At 52.6% G+C, this 21,899-nt stretch overlaps 1 protein-coding gene across 1 annotated transcript; it reads right to left on the bottom strand.

Annotated features, from left to right (window-relative positions):
• Positions 1–260: 260 nt before the first annotated feature.
• Positions 261–18,060, bottom strand: CD101 (CD101 molecule). Its single transcript, XM_054654915.2, has 9 exons — positions 17,908–18,060; positions 16,545–16,922; positions 14,321–14,737; positions 11,326–11,703; positions 9,799–10,182; positions 8,269–8,673; positions 3,567–3,968; positions 2,348–2,743; positions 261–577 (listed from the first exon to the last, which is right to left on the bottom strand). The coding sequence occupies exons 1-9, from the start codon at positions 17,960–17,962 to the stop codon at positions 384–386; spliced, it is 3,009 nt and encodes a 1,002-aa protein (XP_054510890.2). The 5' UTR covers positions 17,963–18,060; the 3' UTR covers positions 261–383.
• Positions 18,061–21,899: the final 3,839 nt, after the last annotated feature.

Below are 21,899 nucleotides of genomic sequence, written 5' to 3' on the forward strand. Positions count from 1 at the left end.
GTCAAGACACCTAAAATTAGTAGAAATGTGGTACTTTTGTGTCACAGCACAGAAAGAGCTGTTTTTCCCCTTATTCCTGCAGAGGAATAACACCACTTCCATCCACTGTGGGAGATGCATATTGCAAGGGCCTCCAAATGTACCACAACAAACAGAGCAGGAAATGGCTGAGTACCTAACCTAAAAGACAGAAACACTCGTTATGAAAACCCTATTTGCTTAATAATTCCAAAGCTGCCTCATTCCACCAAAAGCAAACACACAATTTTAAGGATTTATTGCAAGAGCTACTACAAAACAATAAAAAGCCCCTCTGCAAGTACTCAGTCCTCCCCAGCTGTCCAGCTCTGCTCCTCCAAGTTACACCTGCCTCCACAGACCAGCTAAGTTTTCTTGGCCTCTTCATTCCCTTCCAGTTCCATCATCCATCCAGTGATGTTGCTCTTCTTGCTTTTCCTGAATTTGCAGTACCAGCAGAAGACAGCAAGGGCCAGCAGAAGGATCAGAACCAGTGGTAAGTATAAGATGAAGTTCAGCAGTGGTGGGGATGAGCAGATCCTAGACAAAACAGTTGATTCTGAAGGAAAAAAGAAAGAAAAAGTGAGGCCCCAAGCTAGTTTGAGTTTCTCACTCCTAAGTGCTATTTTCTTAACACTTTTCCCTCAATCTTCAACAGCTACAAATTTTTAAGAATTCATACAGGCTACCTGAGGAGAAGGGAGAGAGAAACCAGGTAATTTGCCTCAATTTCTTGTCTGGGGAGGTCAGATAAGGCCCTGGCTTGTTCATCTGAAACATCCCAACAGAAACAGCCCAGTTCTTCTGCTAACTCATTCCAGACTGGGCTCAGTGAGGAAAAGCAACACACCCTGCCTGACATCAGTGACCGTGGGATGAGGTAGAAGTCTGTCAGAGGCTGCACCACTGAGCAAGATGGGATAAGAGGAAAGCAAAGAACACCAAATCAGGAGGTGCCTGTCCCCCCCAGACATCTGCCCCTCCTTGTTACTGCTGATCTGCTATCGTATTTCATCCCCAGCGAGCTGCAGGCAGCTGTGAGCACCATCCTCATCCCTGGCAGCTCCTGCAGAACAGCTCCCCAGCAGAGGTGAAGGCTCCTGGGTACTTCAAAGATACCTGCATCACTGGAGGAACACACATGCACACACATGGCCACCCAAAAAAAAAATTAAAAAGAGAGAGAGAAAGAAAAAATACCCAGCTAAGATTTTTGCCTTTTGTGAAAACCATGAAAACCACTTGGCAAAAACACTTATTCAAAAATTGGAGGAGAATTTACTACCAGTTACTGAGCAATTTTAGCAATGCTTTTTCCACCAGTAATGGGTAACAAGAGATAGAGGGAGCTGATGAAGGAGAAATCTTGCGTGCTAGAGAGCTGTGATGGATACCAGCAGCAACACGACAGCAGGGGGGATGAAGTGCTGTCAGTCCCTCTCTGTGCAATTAAATCCAGATTAGCTCTGCTGTAGGTGCAAAGTCATGAGAGCAGGCCTGTTTCTGGCTGTGGGAGCAGCAGGCAGAGGGAAGGGCTCTGCAGGGTCACTCTCTCCATGCTGCTCAGTTCTGGGAATTGCTGCAGAAGCCAGAACTCGTGTAGGCACCCAGGCTGGCTTCAGGCATGGCAGCTCCAGAGCTGAAGGCAAGCACAAGAGCAAGATCCTCTCAGCTGGGTGCCTCATGATTGATTTCACAGTTTAGATTTTTTCCTCCATGTGGGTGATCTGAGCCTCCTATTTTCCCAAAGCAGCAACAACTCCTGCCTATTACCTTCCTAAAAACCCTGCGTGCACCTGACTGAAACCTGTGCTTTTATTTACTTAAACTTCTGCATGCAGAATCCAGTCCTACCTTGTGATATATATCTTATATTAAAACTATACTAAAAAAATAGAAGAAAGGATTTCATCAGAAGGCTAGCTAAGAATAGAAAAGGAATGATAACAAAGGCTTGTGACTGACCGAGACAGCTGGGCTGTGATTGGCCATTAATTAGAAACAATCACATGAGACCAATCACAGTTCCACCTGTTGCATTCCACAGCAGCAGATAATCAATGTTTACATTTTGTTCCTGAGGCCTCTCAGCTTCTCAGGAGAAAAAAATCCTAAGGAAAGGATTTTTCATAAAACATGTCTGTGACACCACCTTTGCACCCAGCAGGTGCCCCCACTCACCCCAAAGTGAAGTTTAGAGAGACCTCAGTCTAGACAGACTTCCCAGAGAAGTCACACCAAGAATTTTCCCCCCAAAACACTTAGGTCCTGGCCGCAGCACGGCTCTGGGGAGAGGAGGTGATCAGCCCCTGGCACCCAGCAGCGTTACCTGGCGGGATGGTGATGAGCTGGGTGTGCCCTGAGCGTGCCAAGGCCTGCAGAGCCCAGTCCTTCCCCTCGCCCTGCTGCTGCCATTCCTGCAGCTGGCAGTAATATGCCCCAGCATCTCCCCTCTCCACGCCGCTCAGCGTCAGGCTGAAGTCGCGGGCGGAGGCGCGGCGCAGGAACAGCCTCGCTGCCAGGCGCCCCTCGGGGTACTGCACGGTGCCATCGCGCTGCAGGGACAGCAGGGCACTGTCACGGCCGCTGCCCTTCGCCTGGAACCAGGTGGCTGAGAGCTGTGAGCGGGGCGGGAGGGCGCTCTGCAGCCGGCAGGGCAGCGTGGCCTCCTCGCCCTCCCGCGCGGAGATGCTGCCGTTGGTTTTCTCCATCTGCAGCTTGAGCTCTGTGGGGGAAGAGGGAGAGCAGAAAGAGATGTTGCGGTGTTGTACAGCTGTAAAAACACTTCTGCCTGCACCCACAGGCTGACAGGAACCTTCTGGAGCAAAGTGTGAGGGATTGGAATGGCCTCCCACAGGCCCCTTGCTGCTGTGACTCATTCTCCCTGGGGTGTTGTGTCCCCCACCTTGCCCATCATCTCTGCCCCCTGTGCAGTAGTACTTCCTACCCCCTCCAAATAAGTGATAAAGGCATCTTTTGGACCAAAAGCTATTTAGGAAGCTGGTATTCTCTGATCCACTTTATTTAGGGCTGGAGAGAGGCTGATTGAGGGAAGAACTGAGCCAGAGAGATCCACCATGCACCCCAGAGGGGCAGTGATTAAGGTGAGAGCAGCTGAACCTCCAGTCTTGTTCCTTAGCAGCAATGTGCTGCAGGGTAAGGAAAACCTGGGGTTTTCCTTCAGAATGCTCAGCAGCACCAGGTAAGGGCAGCTTCTCTATTCACAGCATTGCACAACCACCCAAGTGCACCAGGTGTTGGAGGGAAAAGAGAAAGGCCAAAATTCACTTTGTTATGAAGCATTCCACTACATCTGCCAGTAATAAAAATAGCAGCTCGGTTGGCTTGGGAGGATGTGGTAAATCTTCCTAATTCCCTATTTCCCTTTGAGAGGCACTGACAACTCCTGCATCCCTAAGCCTCTGATCCAACACAAGAGCTGCTGCTTTTCCTAAGCCCTGCCAGCTTAGGAGAGGCCTGGCAGGGGCCTGTCATAAGTTGACCCAACCTCCTCCAGCAGCACTACACAAGGGATAACACCTGCTCACCTGAGAGTTTGAACTTCAGCGTGGTCCTTCCCGATGTTCTCTCTCCGAGCTTGTACCAGCCATCCACCAGCCAGAGCCATTCCTCCACCACACAGTAGTAGCTGCCCTCGTCCCCCACGTTTGCAGAGAGAATCTGCAGCTGGAATAGGCTGCTGGACACCCTCTGGCTCAGGAATCGTGACTTTAGTGCAGGAGAGCTGAATTCAGACCCGTACTCCAGTACGCTGGTGTAGTTGGCCCTGAGGATTTGCAGGGGTTTTGTGTCTGCCAGAGGAGGCAGGAGGTACCAGGTAACAGCAAACTGTGAATTTTCCTGGGCAAACACAATCCTGCACTGAATGGCTGCGTTACCGCTGGCAATCTCCACAGAGCTGTCTTTCGTATCAACCTGAAGCTTGCTCCCTAAAATGGAGAAACAAAACAGTCATGCCAGATGCAGCTGCCAGTACAGGATACTGACAAGGAGGGGAATAAAGCTGAGAGAAACACGCTGGAAGAGGAGTAAGGAAGAGGGCACACAGAGGACAAAGGCTCATTAGGGGATGCTGGAGCAGAGGGTGGAGGGAGGAGGGAAAGAGCAAATCCACACACCCTTGTGTGTACACACAATAGCAGGGAATCACAGCTGGGTGTTAGTGGGCAGGAGAGCAGCAGAGGAGGTGCCTTGGAGACCACGGAGCAGGAATGGGGGATGGAGGCAGCCATTGTGTTGGAGCTGGGAGGCAAAGCCTCTGTCTGAAGCCAATGTGTCTGTCTACCACTGCTCCCATCAGCAGGCTCACACATATGTGACAAAAGCAGCCCACAGCTTTGGAGACTGTGAACAAGTGTCTTTTATCACAGAGTGACTACAGAGCCTCTGTGGGTTTCACTAACAGTTGCCATGTCAGGTGTTTGCTGTGGTTATTAACCCAAAACCACACAACAGAGTCCTGCACACCCCTGTGATCACACCCAGTGATTGTTCAGTGCTGTGCACTTGAGGAGAGCAGAGGGATGGTGCTGCCTTGGGCAGAGGGAAATCCTGATCCTGATGTGTCTGTGCTGCTCTGAGGGAACCTCTTCCCACAGCACATCACCTGTTGCTGGAACCTCTCCTCCAGCAATGAAAATGCTGCAAATCCATATCTTTAAAGGTTCTCCAGCCACCTGCATTTCCCCTCCATGCTCAGCAGTCAGGGGAAGGAATACACACAGGTATCCACCCTTGGGTAGGGAGAAATTACTCACCAGGAGACACCATCAGGGTTTTAAGGGACTGTAGGCTGAGTTTCCATTCTTAGCACTTTCCTTGCCTATGAGCTGAGCAGCAGGACACCCTCTGCCACAGAGGCTGGGGACAACTGAGCAACCTTAAGGCTCAGCCCCTGGGCGCTGGTCTGGGGACAGGCAGCAGAGTTCACACTGAGATGGTCCCTCAGAATGTCTCAGACCCCTGCCCTTGTTCACAGGCTCAGCAGGGCACTCTCCCTCCCAGTCCCAAGGGATGTGATTGCAGCAGGTGGTGGAGAGGGCTTTGGGACAGGAGGGAGCTGTGGCTTCTCCCACAGGGGCTGAGGGGGAAGGAGGACACTGCAGGAAAAAGCTTTCACATTTCCCCTTCCTTCAAGTATTTCTTCTCAAAACTCAAGCAATCCACTTCAGAGCCCTTGACTACCTCTCTTGAGACTGGTCAAAGCAAAATATCCCAACTGGTATCTCTTTACATCCCTGTAGAGCCTCTGCTTCTGTGAAATCTGCCAACAAAACCTCCCTGCTTATTCTTTTCTCTTTGCACCCCATTACTCTTCCTTCTCTCTACAGACAAACACATTTTCACCAAAAGGTTGGCAGTCTCCTCCAGAGAGGCACTTGCACAAGTCCCAGTATCTGCTTATTGTCTCAATTCAGTGATGAGGATTTCCACAGCAACACTCACTGGGATGAATGGGAGGTGGATGTTCCCAAGGGATCACAGTGCTGTCCTGCATTTCACAGTGTGCATTTGCTGCTCTGAAGAAACAGGCGTGGGCAAAAAGCAGAAGAGAGGGGACAGCAGTCACCCTAATTAGGACACTGCGCAAATTTATCAGATCCACCACGAAAACCACACTGACTTGAGCACACCTGGGAAATAGATGCCAGTTGATGTCTTACACTTGAGTATTTAAAAGCACACTTATCCCAGAGCTGGCTCTCTGGAAGCACAAATGTTCAGAGGGGGATGCTGAAGATACCCCAAAGCCATCTAGAGAGGGTTCTGGGCAGCCTGCTCTAGGGGGCCCTGCTTGCACAGGGAGATGGACCAGGTCACCTCCAAAAGTCCCTGCCAATCTCCACCATCCTGTGTTTCTGTGACAGGTGAACTGACCGCACTGGAAAAAATAAGACACTTAATTCTGAACTTCATCTGCTCAGCACCAAGGATACCCCTCAGCCAGTCAGTGAAGTGCCAGGGAACAAAGGGGCAGGCAGGGTCTTGCTTGAGTATGGCCTAGCCTGGCACCCACTCATGGGCAGAGAATGCTCCAGAGAAGGAAAAGCTACGAGATCTCAGAGAGGAGGCACAGGAACCAAGCCTTGAGTGCTTGATTTTGTGGAGGAAAATTGCTGTTACACTTTCAGAGATCGCCTCAAGAGGAAGCAGAGCGTTTGCTGCAAAGCCCCTTTGTTTTAACTCCAGGTCTCCTCTCTCTCTGCTGCTAAAGATCATTTACCAAAAGGGCAGAGGAACTGCCTGCCTCTTCCTTTCTCACATAAAAGCCATGATGCTGTTCTCCCTTTCATTTTCAATTTAATTAACCAAGCTGAGCACCTCAGCACCCATCTCCCTGTGAACCTTGCCTGCTGACTCTTGGCTTGCTCCTAGCCCAGGAGCAATGGAGCAGGCAGAGGAACACAGCCCACGTGGGCTGCTGGCCTGGGGGACACGAGGTGAAAATGCCCACTCCAGCTCCACTGGAGAAAAACGAAAAAGCCCACTCAGCTGCACTGAGAGGATCATGGAGCACTGATTATGAGATCCCACCTTAGATACTGAAAATTGAAAAGATCTGTCCTCCTTCCCTGTCTGCTATAATCTTTCATGGATGTCCTTCCTGGCTGAAGATGGTCTCTGGACCACAGCAACATGTAAACTCCTAAAGCACCAACTGACATCAAGTAGTAAACAAAGTGCTGAAGCAAAAAGTCAAGCACTCCAGTATCTCTGCAGGCTCCAGCTATAAGGTTTTATATGAGGAGAAGCAGGCTGGTGATTTTCATGATTTGCAGCTTCATTTTCTGCCGCTTCCCCTCAACCCTATTGCTGCCTGAGCCAGCTTCCTCCCCAGACTTCCCAGCCTTCCCAAATATCCTCCACTGGCTCGTGCTGCCTTTCCAAGAGAGGTGGCACTAGAGGCAGCAGGAACCTCCCACTGTGCATCACCCTCTCCCAGTTCCCACCATTCTTTATGGAGTCACAGTCTCCAGCAGCAGCTGCAACACATTTGGAGCCAAATGTTGTAGTCTCATGCTGCTGCCATCTCCTCTGTGTAGATGCTCTGCAATTACACCTGCTCATTGCCATTTACACTAGAGATGTGTGCCCAAAGACGCTGATTATTGTCACCCCTTTGCCTCAGTGCCACCCTGCCCCAGCTGGTTGTAGCTCCAGAGCATCCCAGCAGTCAGCTCCACAGGGGTGAGGAATCAGTAACAGTGGAACAGGAGAGAGCACCAGAGAAAAGAGCCCAGACAGGGTAGGGAATGTATTAGCCTATGCCACAGTAAACCCATCAGTTAAAATACACGAAAAATGCATAATTTCAGTTCACTGGGCTGTGATTCCAAAAATCCAAGGATTTTGGAGGAAGGAGCACTTAATGCAAGGAAAAAAAAAAAAAAAGAGCAAGAGCTCTCCTTTGCTGGCAGAACAGACACGAGGGCAAAAAACCAAACCAGCCCATGTTCTCACACCTGCCTGCAGAGGCTCACTCAGAGGCTTTGGCCAGGACAAACCCTGCAGTTCCTGCAGCAGCCCCAGCTGTGAGCAGGGCACGCTGGCTCCGTGGTGCTGCCTTGGGGGCTGGGGTCTGTCTGCTTGCAACATCTCTCTTCCATAAGAGGATGAGGCTCCCAGCGGGATGCTGGCAGGAGGGATGGCAGCGCAGCCCCGGCCTGCAGGGGTGGCCATAAAAGGGAAGCCTGGGCAGGGCCCTGGCTGTGCAGCCCAGCTGTGCCTGGCAGGAGATGCCTCCCCACGGAGTCCCGGCACCCTGAGGCTCAGTGCTGGCTCCCAGCCCGGCCGAGAGGCCTGGTGCTCTCTCAGCATGCCTTCAATATTCTGGTCAGCGAACACAGGCATACCCCAGCATCAGCTTCAGGGGCTGGTCTCTCTCCACTGCCTCCCAGAAACCCACACTATGGGGGTGTACCTTGCACCCCAAACATTCAGCTGGGCTTCTCGGGGGGCTCTGCTTCTTCCCAGAAACCAGGCTCAAAATCCTAGTGGCAAGGCTGATCCCTATTTGCTTGGTGTAATCTGCAAACAAAGAGATACTGCCACTTGCCCACACCAAATTTGCCTCCAAGGTTTTGTCAGGTGCCGAGGAAGCACCAGAACAGGCAGCACCATCTCCTGCGGCCCTGGGGTCGCCCCAGACATCAGGGGCCCTGGTTGCCCCTGGTGACATTTATTGGATTTAAAGTTGCAGGAGAGACCTCTGCTGAAGGGTCTGCTTACCTGGCAGCACCACTTTTATTCCCACGGCATTGGAGCTGGTGCTGGCTGCCGGCCGCCCCAGGGGCAGGACGTTCCTCCTCCAGACCTCCACCTCGCACTGGTACGTCCCCTCGTTGGCAGGCAAGGCGCTGTGGATGTGCAGCCTGAAGGAGCTGTCAGTCTTCGCCAGCTGGGCTTTCCCCTGGAAGCGTGGCTGTGCTGCCCCCCAGAGCACGGTGCCATTGGGAAGGACCTGGACCAGCTCCTCTAAGGGACTCGTGGGCGGGTTGGGCTGGAAACGCCACCGCACAGACACCGGCACCTCCTCCAGGGCGTAGCTGGCACCCACCTGGCAGAAGAGCTCAAAACTCTGCCCGTAACTGACCGTAGCAATTCGGCTTCTCAGTGTGGCCTGCAGACCCAGACCTGCTCGGGAGGAGAGAGCCCTTGGCTTGGGGACACAAATCCTGCCCTTGGCATGGGGACCCAAGTCCTGCCCTGTGCCACCCCACTGCCACCCTTCCCTTCCCAAGAAGGAAGGCCATGGTCACTGCACACCATGGAGATGAGCAGCTCTGCACTCAGAGGGCAGGAGAAGCAATCAGAGGCCAGCACCAGGGGGTATCTCTGATAAATGCCACCAGACAATTCAGCAAGTAGCTTTGTGGAACTTAATTACTGCAAGTAATTATGCTGCTAGAACAGATATTTTGTATTCCAGCTTGAGGAGACATGCCTGCTGGGCAAGATACTGCCCCTCAGGTCTCTAAGCATTTTAGCCATTGTCTCCTGCTGGTCTCTCCCAAAACACACCATGGAGGACTCTGGCATCTTGGTAGAAATGGGGAAATTGAAGTACTGCAGGGCCAAGTGGTCAGCCCTAGGTCACCCTTCAGCAGCAGAGCTCAGAGCAAGCAGGCCCATGTTCCACTGATGTGTCCACCTGTTGGAACCCAGGAAATTCCTCTGACTACCCTGGAGGACTCGAGCCCCTGCCCGGGGGCTCAGAGACCTTGTCACAGAGCCCAAGACCCCTGTGCCTTTGATTTTGACCCATGGAAAAACAATTACCAAAGAGAGTTTAAGTAGGATAATAGTTTGTCACAGGGTGAAAAATAGATTTTTTTGGGTTTTAGAATGGGGCTCGAGGTCCCAAGATGGAGGAATTTGGACGTACCCTGTCCTCCTTCCTTCTTCTTTTTAGCCTCCATGTTCTGGGTGATGGTGGCACTTTTGGATTGGTTTAAGGTAGAAACTCACTGTCTAACATAGGTGATAGGTATTGGGAAGTTATTGTAAATAACGCACACGTAGTTTTTAGTATAAGAAGATAACACCACCTCTGAGGGCAGCCAGTGTGCCTTAACCCAACCTGCCAGACAAACCTTGGTGGGTCGGAGAAAGAATGTTAGAGATAAGAAATAATAAACAGCCTTGAGAATGAGAATAGAAGAATCCTGACTCCTTAGTTGACTCAGAGTCACTCTGACCAGCAGAGAACCTGAGATCCACCCACTTCTCCCACCCAGAAACAGGGACAGCCAAACTCACCTATGGAGCTGACCATCACCGCTGCCTCCCCCTTGCCTGTCCAGTTCCGGCCTCGGGACCACTGCGTGGCTTCACACCGGTACTGCCCGCCATCATCCTCATCCAGCGTGCTGGGGATCACCAGGGTGAAGGTGCCAGAGCTCTCTTTCTGCAGCCTGAGGCTCCCCCGAGCCCCTCCATGCCGGTAGGCGCTGCCCAGGTTCAGGGCACCATCCTGCTCCATGGCGGCCACCAGCTCCCTGTGCCCCGGCTGCTGCGGTGGCAGGTGCCACCAGCGCAGGGACACGGGGCCGGTGGCTCCCTGCACCTCACAGTGCAGGACCAGGGCGTCTCCTGCTGTCACCCGTGGGGTGCTGGTGGACACAGACAGGCGCAGGTGGATCTCTGCAAATGACAGTGACCGCGTTGGGATGCTGTGCTCCTTAGGAAAAGCCAGAGATACTCTAGCGTTACATGGAAGACCAGATCTTGATTTTGGAAAAGAAGAGGAGTTGGGGTGTAGTAATTACATATCCTCTGAACAGAGAGAGACTTGCTTCTCCCAGGAAAATCCTGGGAGGCTGTGTAGAAGCTGTGAGAAACTTAGAGGAAATAATTCAAACAATTATTATCTCTCTTTCTGTAACCATTGTTTATAGATATGGTTCTCCAGAATGTGCTATTCATAGTTCACCAATAGGGTGAGAGAAGATTCCTAAAGGCCAATCAGGTCTTAAGTCCACCATTGTTTCTATAAGAACTGTAGATTTCTAATAAAAAAGTGGTTTTGCATGCCTTCTGATGATAGAGTCTCTGTATCACCTTTAGCTGTCCCCAATACCCCTTCACTGATATTGGAGAATTGCCTGAAATTTTCAACCAGCCTTTTCATATAAATTTGGAGAAAGCATTGTGGTTGCAGTTTTTTGGTTTTGTTTTTGTTTTGTTTGTTTTTCTTTTTTTTGTTTTTTTTTGTTTTTTTTTTTTTTTTCTTTCTGTTTTATGTCTTGGGACACAGATACATAAAGAATGAGTTAAGAAACAGAGTCCCAGCAGGCAGCTCCTGCTACATCAGAATAACCATTATCTAGCTATGACAAGGAAACCAAGAGCCTCCTACACACTTTCCTTAGAGTGGTTTCTCACAAATCATCCATCCAAAACAGTGAGAGTACCCTGATGGAAATGGCAATGATCCCCCCTCCCCAGACATGCCAGTTCTGCTGGGTTTTCCTGTGATTTTCAGGAGTAGCAGCAGATGTTGCTCACAGTTTTCAGTACAAGAGGACCCAGACTCCTCAGAATTCTACCCATTTGCCCCAGAACTTACTGTGAAGAGATTGGACTAAAGGTTTACACTTTGTTGACAGCTAATGTGTCTGTCATGCTAATATGTGCTAAAGCAAATGCTTTTCCCATTATCTATCAAAAACTATGGCATATTTACACTCTTGCTGCCCTTGTCAAGATGAGGCCAGACCTAAAGCATTTCCCAGTCAAGGATCCTGCAGACTTCACCCAGCAGAGCAGCTGTTAGGCTTTACTAACCTACTGGCTTCACGTCGACTTGGATGCCTGATGACACAACAGTCTGGATGCTCTGCAAGTCCCCAGGAGTCTTCATTTCTGACACAGAGCACTGGTAGGTACCCTTGTCCTCCAGCCCCACCTCAGAGATGGTGAGGACATAAACTGTGTTGCTTGGCTTGAATGCTCGGAGCTGCCCCAGCCTGGCTCTCTCCTGGTATTCTTCCTCCCAGGTCAACACCCCGTGGGGGTCAACCCTGGCCACTTCCTTGTTGTTGAGGAGCCAGACCACTTTGAAGTTGCTGCTCTTTGGGGCTTCCACCACACAACTGAGCTGCAAGCTGTCCCCTTCAGAAAGGGAGGGTTCAGCGGCAGTGAGGTCCACGGAGAGGTCTGTGCCTGTGGGCAACCAAAAAACAAGGAGGGTGGTGGGTGGCCCTGCCCATGCTTCCCTCCTGCCTGGCAGCGCCAGTGGCCTTGCAGAGGGCAGCAGGAGGGAATTCTCTGTTAAAATGTGGGGGTTTTTTTCATAAGAAAAGTGATCAGGATGGAAAACTTGGACCCTGGGGAGAGGGTTGCCAGCTCTGGGCACTAAGCAGCAGTTGCAGGTGGAGGAAGAGCCAGAGCCCTGGGGAGCTGAGCTCCCCCCTTAAGAGCAGATAAACCCAACAGAGCACTCACTGGGACAGCCTTTGGCCACAGCCTCCCGCTGCTCAGCTCAGACATCCAAACTGAGGGCTGCCCTAACTCAGAGGCATCAGCTTTTGCAGGTGCTGCTCTGCCTCACCTCCTGGAGCTGTTTTACCTCATGGAACACCTATCCTGTAAGCCAGAAAGGGGCACAAAGGGCTTTTATCACAGTGGTGGTTTTAACTATGCTGCTTGTGATAGAAAAAGGTATATGAAGGGCTGGCTTTCAAGTGGCTTGTCCGAATCTACTGTGGCTCTTCCTGCATGCTGAAACCCCCAGTGGCTACTGTGGATTGTGGGCAAGAGATGCTCTCCAAGCTGGAGAGGACTTAAGTTCCTACAGAAAGCAGAAATTTCAAGACTTATCACATCATGGGGAGGCAGGAAGGAAAAAAGAGAAGGCGGATCCTGCTCCCCATACCAATTAGCAGTAGGTGCTGAGCCAAGAAGGCAGTGACAGGGGGAACCTGAAGTCATCTTCCCCTTGGCAGACCTTCTTGGGCAGTCAGTCAGCTGTGTCTGAGGTAGGGACCCCATCTCTGGGTCCTATGGTAGCATTCACCTTCCTCACTGGGCATTCACCTTCCTCCCCAGGCACTCCTGGCACCAACCTGGCTGGACAGTGGCTGCAAGCAGGAGACCCACTGAATACCCCAAAACCATGACCCCACAAAGCACTGGCTTGGCCAAAAACCTGGAGGAAGGACTGAGCCCCCGTTCCCTGGCTCACACCACTGTGTCCCTGGGTCACTGTGGTGCCCCATGAGTCTCAAAACACGGGAAAGGTTATGTGCTGTAGTTTGGAAGGAAAACAGAGCAGCTCCCAAACCACAACTGGAAGGGCTCAAATAATTTACCTAAAGCACAGCACCCTGTGAATTTAAACACTGGTTCATAAACAGTTTGGGAACAGGAATCCCAGCTGCTGCAGATATGTTTGGCATTCCTAAACATTTGCTGCAGAGTTTATAGAAGCCCCTGGAGCAGCTAGCCATGGTCAGAGTGGCTGATGGCTCTCAGAGTGATGGGGTGCTCAGCCCTGGGTTCCCCCACTGGGTGCTGGAGGAGGAAAGCAGCCCTGCAAATTTGATGGAGGGCTTGCACACCCACTGCTGTCCCACCATGGCAATACCAGGAGCACCAACTCTGCCACCATGAGGTCCTCTCACCACCCTTTAACACTTACCACAGGACAAATATCAAACTCTGACAGGGTTTCTAAATAATCCCATGGCACTCATGCCTGAATCCACACACTACCAGTCATGACAAGCCCTCCTCAACAAGAGGATGCACAGAAGTGCACTGACTGCCATTGCTCCCCAGGCAGCAGCAGGCTTGGAAACCTTTGCTGCAAACAGTGCACAATGAGGGGAATAAAGCTTACCCACTCAGGTTTCAGGAGACAAAGTGACAAGAGAGCACACTTCCCTCCCCCTCCTCCTGATACCTTGCTCCCCTGAGGCACATTCAGAGTGCTGAGTTCTCACCCGTCTGTTCTTTGGTTTCCTGATCTGACTCACTGCCCTCCCACAGGACATCAGTTCCCCTCACTGCCCCAGCTCTGCTCTGAGGCCTCCTCCACCCACCGTGAGCAGTGGGGACAGGGTACACCACCTCCACAGGCAGGGCTTCAGTGGGAGACTTGCTCCCATTTTACTGCACCCTGTGTTAAAGGGCACCAACTAGCCACAGCCTTGTCTTGGCAGCTTTGAGCTAAAGCTTACTGGTGAGAGAGAGAGAGAGAGAGATTCTCCCTTCCCCTGGGCATGGCTACTCACACACATCTGGGGGAAGAGCAGGGTGAGGGAGCACAGCCAGCAGAGGCTGTGGCAGCAGGGACAGACAAGCCACCCCCAACAAGAGCTGTGCAGCACACACAGCCCATCCCTGGGTCCCTCCATGCCTCTGCTGAGGCACAGTGACAAGCAGCTGACTTTTTTAAGGCCACAAGAGCCTCGAGGCAGTGTAACAACCCTGTTTTCCACACTCTGGAGTTAGGACTGCCAAGGATCCATCCAGGCTGCTGTGGGCACACGCTGTGCCCTCTGCTAACACCTCACACGGGTCTGTGAGGCTGTGGCCTTGCTGCTGGCATCGGGGATTCGGCTGCATGAGGAGCCAAAACACCAGCAGCTCCTGAGTCAGGGCTGCCATGGCCCTGAGCTCAGCCCAGCCCACCCCCTCAGTGCCCAGCCAGACCCACCAGTGTGTCCCTGGGCTGCGGCACGGGCAGGTGAAGGGGCACTGAAATCTGCTGCTGTAGAGCCTGGAATGCACAGGGGAGCTGGAGCCAACAGGTGAGTTAGTTTGTAAAAGGTCTTACCCCGGCTCAAAACTGCCAGCCAAGTCCTCTGAGTTTGGTTGCGGGAGATGTCCTTCCATGTCTTGTCAGGATCCTCAATCCACTCAGCTGCCTCACAGTACAGCTGCCCCTGGTCAGATGGCTTCACTCCCCTGATGATGAGCTTGTACGTGGTGTTCCCAACCTTGTTCAGCTGCACATTCCCCTCCAGAAACCTCTGCTCATAAGAGGGCCCTGGCTTCAGGATGAAGTCCTTGGAGAGGGTGAGGATCTCCTTGGCAGGCTGCTCTCCTGCTCCCTGAAGAAGGTACCAGCCAACTGAGAGATGGGTGTGCTGGGCAGTGGCCTTGGACACCTCACAGGTCAGCTCCACCACATCCCCTTCCATGTGACTGAGGGCCTGGGGTGCCATGGAAGCCGAGAGTGTGTCTGGAATCACTGAGCATGGGGAGAAACACAGAATCACAGAATATCCTGAGCTGAAAGGAACCCATGAGAATCACTGAGTCCAGCTCCTGTCCCTGCATAGGACAACTCCCAAGAATCTGCAACCAGGGCCTAAGGGATGTGACAGCACAGGAGAAGAATCTGTAGCTGACTGACAAGGCTTCCATCACCTTGTGTTGAGGTGTGAAGGGACTAAAACCTCAGCAAACAAGAAAGAAACAGTCAATCTCTTTACAGTGCCCTCTTCATTAGGCAACCCCAAGGAGATTAGAACCCATCCCCTCATTGTCCCAAATGCAGACTGGTGCAACACCAAGATGAAGGAGAAAACAGGGCTGAACACCAAGTGGAAGCACCATACCACCGTGTAGACTCAGTGGGCTCACAGCTGGGCCTTTCCCTCTGTATCTCCACCCCATTGCCTTCCCTCCCCAGTGCTCTGCAGGAGCTGCTACTTCCCTCCACCTGTGAGTATCCTACTTGGGTCAATTCCCATACCCACAGAGCCTGGGAACTCCTGCCTTCCCAAGCACTCAGCTGCAAGACGCTGTGTCTGTGTCAGGAGCTGAAGTCAGGCCATGGGAGAGCAGAGGCTTCCTTTTCCTCCCCTTGCTCTGGCTGGGAGGCAATAACCACAGAATCACAGAATAATGAGGTCGGAAGAGACCTCTAAGATCATTGAGTCCAACCTATGCCCTAACACCTCAACTAGACTATAGCACCAAGAGCCATATCCAGTCTTTTTTTAAACACATCCAGAGATGGTGATTCTACCACCTCCCTGGGGAGAGCATTCCGGTACTTTATTATTCTTTCAGTGAAAATTTTTTCCTAATACCCAACCTATACCTTCCCTGACGCAGCTTGAGACTGTGTCCTCTGGTTCTCTCAGTTGCTGCCCGGTGGGATAGACCGACTGTCAGAATTCAGGACATCCCTCTGGCTGTCCTGGATTGCCAGGATCCCTGCCAGGGGGCTCAGACACCCTGGTACAGAGCCCAAGACGCCTGTGTCTTTGATTATGACTCATGGAGCAAATTACCAACCTTATATGAAGATCTACAAGCCAAGAAAGTATAAGTAGAATAATAATTAGTTTGTCACAGGGTGGAAAAATAGATTTTTTTGGGGTTTTTAGAATGGGGGTTCAGGGGGCAAGATGGAGGGATCTGGGCGTGTCCAGCCTTTCTCCTTCTTCTTGGCCTCCATGTTCTGCTGTGATGTTGGCACTTTTAGATTGGTTTAGAGTAGAAGCTCACTGTCTAACATAGGGGATAGGTATTGGAAAGTAATTGTAAATATTGTACATGTTGTTTTTAGTATAAAAAGATAACACCGCCCCGGGGGCAGGCAGAGTGCCTCTGTCTCTGAGCAGATCTTGGCAGGCCAGGAGAAAGAATTTTATAGATAAGAAACAAAAAACAACCTTGAGACCGAGAACTGAAGAGTTCTGACTCCTTCTTCAACCGCTGGGCTGGGAAAAGAGACTTTCTAATGCATCTCAGGGTCACTCTGACCAGCTAAAGCCCCGAGAACTGACCTGTCTACAACCTCCCTTCAGGAAGTTGTAGAGAGCAATAAGGTCACCTCTAAGCCTCCTCTTCTCCAGGCTAAACAGCCCCAGCTCCTTCAAACGTTCCTCAAACCAGAGAACACGCAAGGTGATGGATATCTTGACATAGCTACCTCAGCCCCACTCATCACCCCTTTCCCCAGTGTCCCTCTGACAGATGAGATGTCCCTGTGGGGACAGCAGTGACCTGTCCCAGCGGGAGCAGGGCTCTCACTCTGGGCCCACCTGTGAGGTTGGTCTTGGCGCTGTAGCTGCCCAAGTACCTCTCGTCGGTGTTGGGCGTGTGGCACTCGTACTGGCCGGCGTCGCGCTCCTGCAGCTCGGTGATGTGCAGCAGCACGGCGTCCCCCTGCAGCCGCTCCACGAAGATGCCGCGGCCGCGCACGCGCTGTGTGTAGATGGCGTAGGGGAACGAGGGGTCCACGGTGCTGACGATCTGCACCTCCCGCTCGGGGGCCGAGGGCAGGTAGATGGACCACTGGAAGTTCTGCTCCGCCGGGCCCTGGTAGCCGCTCACCTTGCACCACAGGGTGACGTGGGAGCCCTCCGTGCGGTACAGGGGGCCCTCCTGCACTGTCACTTGCCGCTGGGCACTGGTCAGACCTGTCAGCACACACGGTGTTTGCAGGGGGGCAGTTACAGGAACAAGCCCTGTTACAACAGAGCCCTGAAATTTGTCTCCTGTCACACTTGTTTCCTGTCTCTTCTCTCTCTTACACTAGGGGGGTCACACAACAGAGGCCAGAGCATCATGGCCAGAGGGCTGCCAAGCCTGTTCTTGCCTGAAGAGCCTGTCTCAGGCAGCACTGCAGGGGAAGCAGCAATCAGGCTGAGAGCACTGGAGGAAGCTTGTGGTGCGTTAAAATGAAGAGGGCCAAGCTCTCGGGTCCTGCACAAAGTGTGGGGGACAGGGAGCATGGGGGACAGGGAGCAGGGGTGCAGAGCTGGTCACTGTCAGAGGAGGAGATGCAACACAGAAGCTGAGGCACACGGGACAGTGGAGGTCAGCAGCAGGCTGGATGCTGCAGAGATGCTCCATAGGCAGAAATGGAGGAGAGCACAGGAGAGGGGGTCAGAAAGAACTCTCCTCTGAAGGCAGGGGGCACAAGGAAGCATCAAGAGCTCCCTCCATTTCTGCTTGCAGAGGGTCTGGGGATTGCCACCCACAGACCCTCCCCTTCCATATAGCACCCAGCAGTGACATTCACTCTGGAGCTCAGCATGCACACCAAGCAGAATGCCCACAAGACATGGGTCCTGAGTCAAAAAAACAACTGTGGTGGCCAGGGAAGAGAGCTGGTGACAGGGCTGCCTAGGAAACCTTCAGAAATTTCCTGGAAGAGGGAGTGAGGTAACACCCTCCGCACACTGCAATCAGCCACTCAACAGGGACGTGCATGTCCCCTCACTGAAACCCTCTTAGGGTTTGGGCTCTCATTTTGGAGTGAAAACACAAAGCAAAAGGAGCACGTGCTGATGCACCTCTTCCCATGGCAACGGAGCCAGAGCAGCACTGGCTGAGCCCCCCAGGCCCTGCTTTCCCCACAACACTTCCCAGAAAGCTCCAGCCACTGGGCAGGGCACTCACCCAGGAAGAGGAGGAGGAAGAGGAAGGCAGCTGCCAGGCACTGTGCCAGCCCCATGGGAATCCTCTCTGCTTGGATCCTCTCCCAGAGGGGCGCTGGTGGGTTCTCATGGGCGATGGCGGCAGCCACGCCGCTATTTAGAGAGAGGCTGGGAGGAAACTGTCTCTCAGTGGTGGTTTCCTCTGCTCAGAAAGGCAGGGAGAAGTCACGGAACGGGGTGCATCAGCAAAGCAACACCCTCTGGGAGGTGACAGCCTGCACCCTGTCCCCAGGCCACCTGGGCAAGTGTGACAATGCCCAAAGCCCCTTCTGCCACTGCATCCATGCCAGATGCCCACCTGTGGGCACCACTGGCTGTGGCTTTGCTGTCCAACAGCAGCTCATGGGCTAAACCTCTGTCTCACTCCTTCCCTTTTATTGCATGGAGTAGCTTGCTCCCTGCTGACAGTGAGGAGGGGACAAGGGGCTGGATTCCAGGGAGGGATGGAAGCAGATTTCTAGGGATGGATGAAGGCTCCTCCAGCTATTTATTTCCCATGGCTGCAGCCAGCAGCATGATGCCTTAGGTAGGGGCTAGAGTGGCACAGTGTTCCTTGCAGATGGCTGATCAAGCTCTCCCCACTCCAGTGTCCCCAGTGGGGCGTCCTTCCCACCAGTCCATCCACCACATGGTCAGGAGGATCATAGCAGCCAGTCCAGCCAGCTCGTTGGTTCTTGAAGGACCACCACAGAGCCAGGAATTGGCCAGGAACTCTATCCTGTATGCAGATCCCATGGATGTGGGAGATCCTGGCCCAACACTTCTGGCAGCAGCAATGGGACCATGGGGAGCTGCACTGGAGGGCTGAGGTCAGGAGGCTCCAGTGCAGTCCCAGGGGCTCTGGCACATTCCCAGAGACAGGTGCTGTGGCTGCATTGCCTGGGACATGCTGCTGGCTCCTGCTGGCAGGTGCCAGGGGAGTCCTGGGACATGGTGGGTCATCCAGGGCCACATCCTGGGCAGGGAAAACCCAGTCTCTGAGGCATGTAGCCAAAACACTAGAGATGGGCTCAGAGGCACTGCTGAAATTATTTGTTTGGTGGTTTTTGTTTGGTGAGGGTTTTTTGGTTTTGGGGATTTTTGGGGGTGGGGTTGTTTTCTTTGTTTTGGGGTTGTTGGGCTTTTTTTCCCCAGGTGGCACAAAGCATTTATCCCTGAGCCATGCTGCTCCTGCTGCTGCCAGAGGGATTGACTGAATGACTTAATTAGCTCAGGGATTCACAAGCAAAATCCAACCATAAAACAGCTCCTCTTGCTAGATCCCAGGGGGCTTCCAGAAGGAATGAGATTCATGTAACAACCCAAAACAAACACCAGGTCCCTCCTTTCCCCATTTATAAAACCAACTCATATGACAGGCTGGGAGGTGGAGGCAGAGGCCTCTTGCTGCAAGGCTCAACCCTCCATCAGCCAGCTCCTCACCAGCTCCTCAGAAAACCATATCCAGAGCAGGGGACAGGCTGTGTCAGCAGGCAGAGGTCCCTGCAGGATCCCACCTGTACCCTGAGGAGGGTCTGTGCCCTGTGGCAGCAGGACAGAGCCATAACTCTGTGGTAGGCTTACATTCCGTGCTGCAGGATTAAACCTCCCCATTTCAGAAGGAAAGGGATGGAGAGGTTTGCTTTCCAAGAGCAACCTACTGCCAGCACTGCCCTGGGGGATCATCCTGTTGACAGTAAGCCAACCCACTTACCACTTTGGAGGAGGGAAAAGCATCAAAAGCATCTCTGCTACAGTGACAGAGTAAATGGAAAGGAAACTTGGAGTTCAACCTCAGTGAGCTTCCGACAGCCAGTGTGCAGATAAACACACGCTTGGGGACAGTTTAACTCCAAGCTTGCAGCTCTAATGATGCATGAGTCGCAGTTCACATTTGCAGTAGAGAAACTGGGGAGAATAGGACTGCCTGGCCAAACTGTATCCCTGGCAATAATGATGCTCTGTGGACAAAACCAACAGTTCCTTCTTCCTGGGGCTGCACAGTCTAAAACTCACTCTCTTCCTCTCTGGGAAATCAGAGCAACCAGACATACAGCAGGGCAGGGTGAAAGGAGGGGATCAGAGAATTCTTTACAAAGACAGCACTGCCATTAGAAGCCACATCAGGGAGTCCAAATCCATGGGGAGAAAGATTCCCTTGCCCTATTTTCCCAGGCATGACACCAGACAGGAAATATGATCCTTGGATAGCAGAGGGTCCCTGCCTGTGCCTACACAGAGCAGAGGACTTTTCTCCTCTGAGCCAGGTGCTGCATGTGCCCAGGGCCCCACCTGGTGAACTGAAGTGCTGCACAGTCCCATAGGGATTAAACACTCTTGGCCTCTGGCTCCTGGGACAGCCTGGCTACTGCCAGCACCACAGCAGGGCCACCTCTCAGTGCACTTCAGCAGGGTACAGCTATGTACCAGAGCATAAAGTTGGAAATTGGGTTGCCCAGACCACTGGCTTTGTCTTTCACACTGGTGATGACCATCTTCAATTGCATGCCTTCATTCTCCTGCCTCTCCCTGGATCCCTTCGAAGGTGCCCTCACTGGATGTTGCTCAGCCATTTTGGGTCCAAGCTTTACAGAAAAACGCCACCAAAAGCACAGCATGGAAGGTTACCAAGCTACCATGGAAAGTTACCAAGCAAGGTGGAGGCTCTGCTAAAAGAGCAGAGCAGCCATCAGCAACATCCGCAGTGACTCGGAAACCTCTTGGCTAGACAAGTGCTGACATTCACCTTACACACTGCAGTGAGCCTGGGGAGAGATGGAAATAAGGCAGGCTCAGCCCCACATCAGGGCAGAAAGGCTGTGGAGGAAGCTGTTGAGGGTGAAGGAGGTGACTCAGTAATCAGTGTTTATTTTTAGGGGGAGGAGTCTGTTGAGACCCAGAAGTGGTTAGGCAAGCACAGGGGAAAGGCTGTAACCCAGATCCCAGTCTGGCTGTATGATCCCTCACCCCATTTGGGCGCCTGGGGTTAGGGAAGCTGTGGTTTCCTGCGCCTGCAGCCATCCACTGAAAAGTCACAACAAACACCACCATCCAAAGGAAATCAGACCTCAAACCATGTTGCAGGCAAGTCCAGCTTTGCACAGGAGGGGTTTTCAGCCTGTGTGGTTGTAAACACCTCTGTGCCTTGCAAAGAGCAGCTGCAGAGAGCTCCCCACATTTCAGGCTGCTCTTGTGACCAAATGGGGTGGGGGAATACGGCCAGGTACAGGCTGTAGGCAAGCTCTCCAAAAACGCTGCCTCTGCCTCAAAACTAATTAGATTGACAGGTCTCTGGAGCTCTGTCTCCCACCCAGAAATGCCACTGCTGTCTGCCCACAGTGATGTGGAGAGGCAGGAGGACAGGGAGGGATGGAAGCTGCACCTTTGAAAGCAGGAGGCTGGCGCCAGGCAGGGTTGGAGAGACAGAGGGAAGAGCACAGCATTAGCCGGGATAATCTGGCAGTCTTGGGGGACGCGCCAGAAGCCTACAGATAATCAGGGGAGCTGGTGCAACAGACTTTGAAGTCTGCCATCAGGTTTTCTCAGCCCGGCTCAGACATCAAAGGCAGCTGGTTGCTGCCCCCAATTACAGAGCGAGCCGGCCTGCTGCCTGCCTTCCCCAAGGCCGGCGGCTCAGCCGCGCTCCCCCGGGCACGCGCTCACGGCCAGAAACCTCCTGACAAAGCAGAAATGCCCAAATTCCCTGCAGCTCCTGCTGGAGCCAGGCTCACTTTGCTGGGAGCTCGCCTGGCTGCCACGTGGCTTTCACCTTGGGCTGTGGGAGCCAAGTGAGATCTCGGTGGATACAGATCTGCCCACTGATGTGCTGTGGGGCCTCTCAGTCCCAGGAAAACCAGACAGCCACAAAAAAAGGGGAAGACTAACAAAAGAGAAGAAAATAACAACCTTTTCTCATTGTGGTGGGAAAGTTGCTGCCTTCAGTCAAATCTTGCGTGGCCCTCGTGGGACATGGCT

The sequence above is a fragment of the Agelaius phoeniceus genome, chromosome 2 (genome assembly GCF_051311805.1).
Source record: "Agelaius phoeniceus isolate bAgePho1 chromosome 2, bAgePho1.hap1, whole genome shotgun sequence".
NCBI lineage: Eukaryota > Metazoa > Chordata > Aves > Passeriformes > Icteridae > Agelaius > Agelaius phoeniceus.

Bases quoted from the DNA above. Each gene is read 5' to 3' on its own strand.
- CD101 (XM_054654915.2), bottom strand. From the start codon at position 17,962: ATGGGGCTGGCACAGTGCCTGGCAGCTGCCTTCCTCTTCCTCCTCCTC. The intron at 10,183-11,325 runs GTTAGTAAAGCC...TGTCATTTGCAG, and splicing joins AGTCGACGTGAAGCCAGTAG to AGATCCACCTGCGCCTGTCT. The intron at 3,969-8,268 runs GTAAGCAGACCC...TCTCCATTTTAG, and splicing joins AATAAAAGTGGTGCTGCCAG to GGAGCAAGCTTCAGGTTGAT.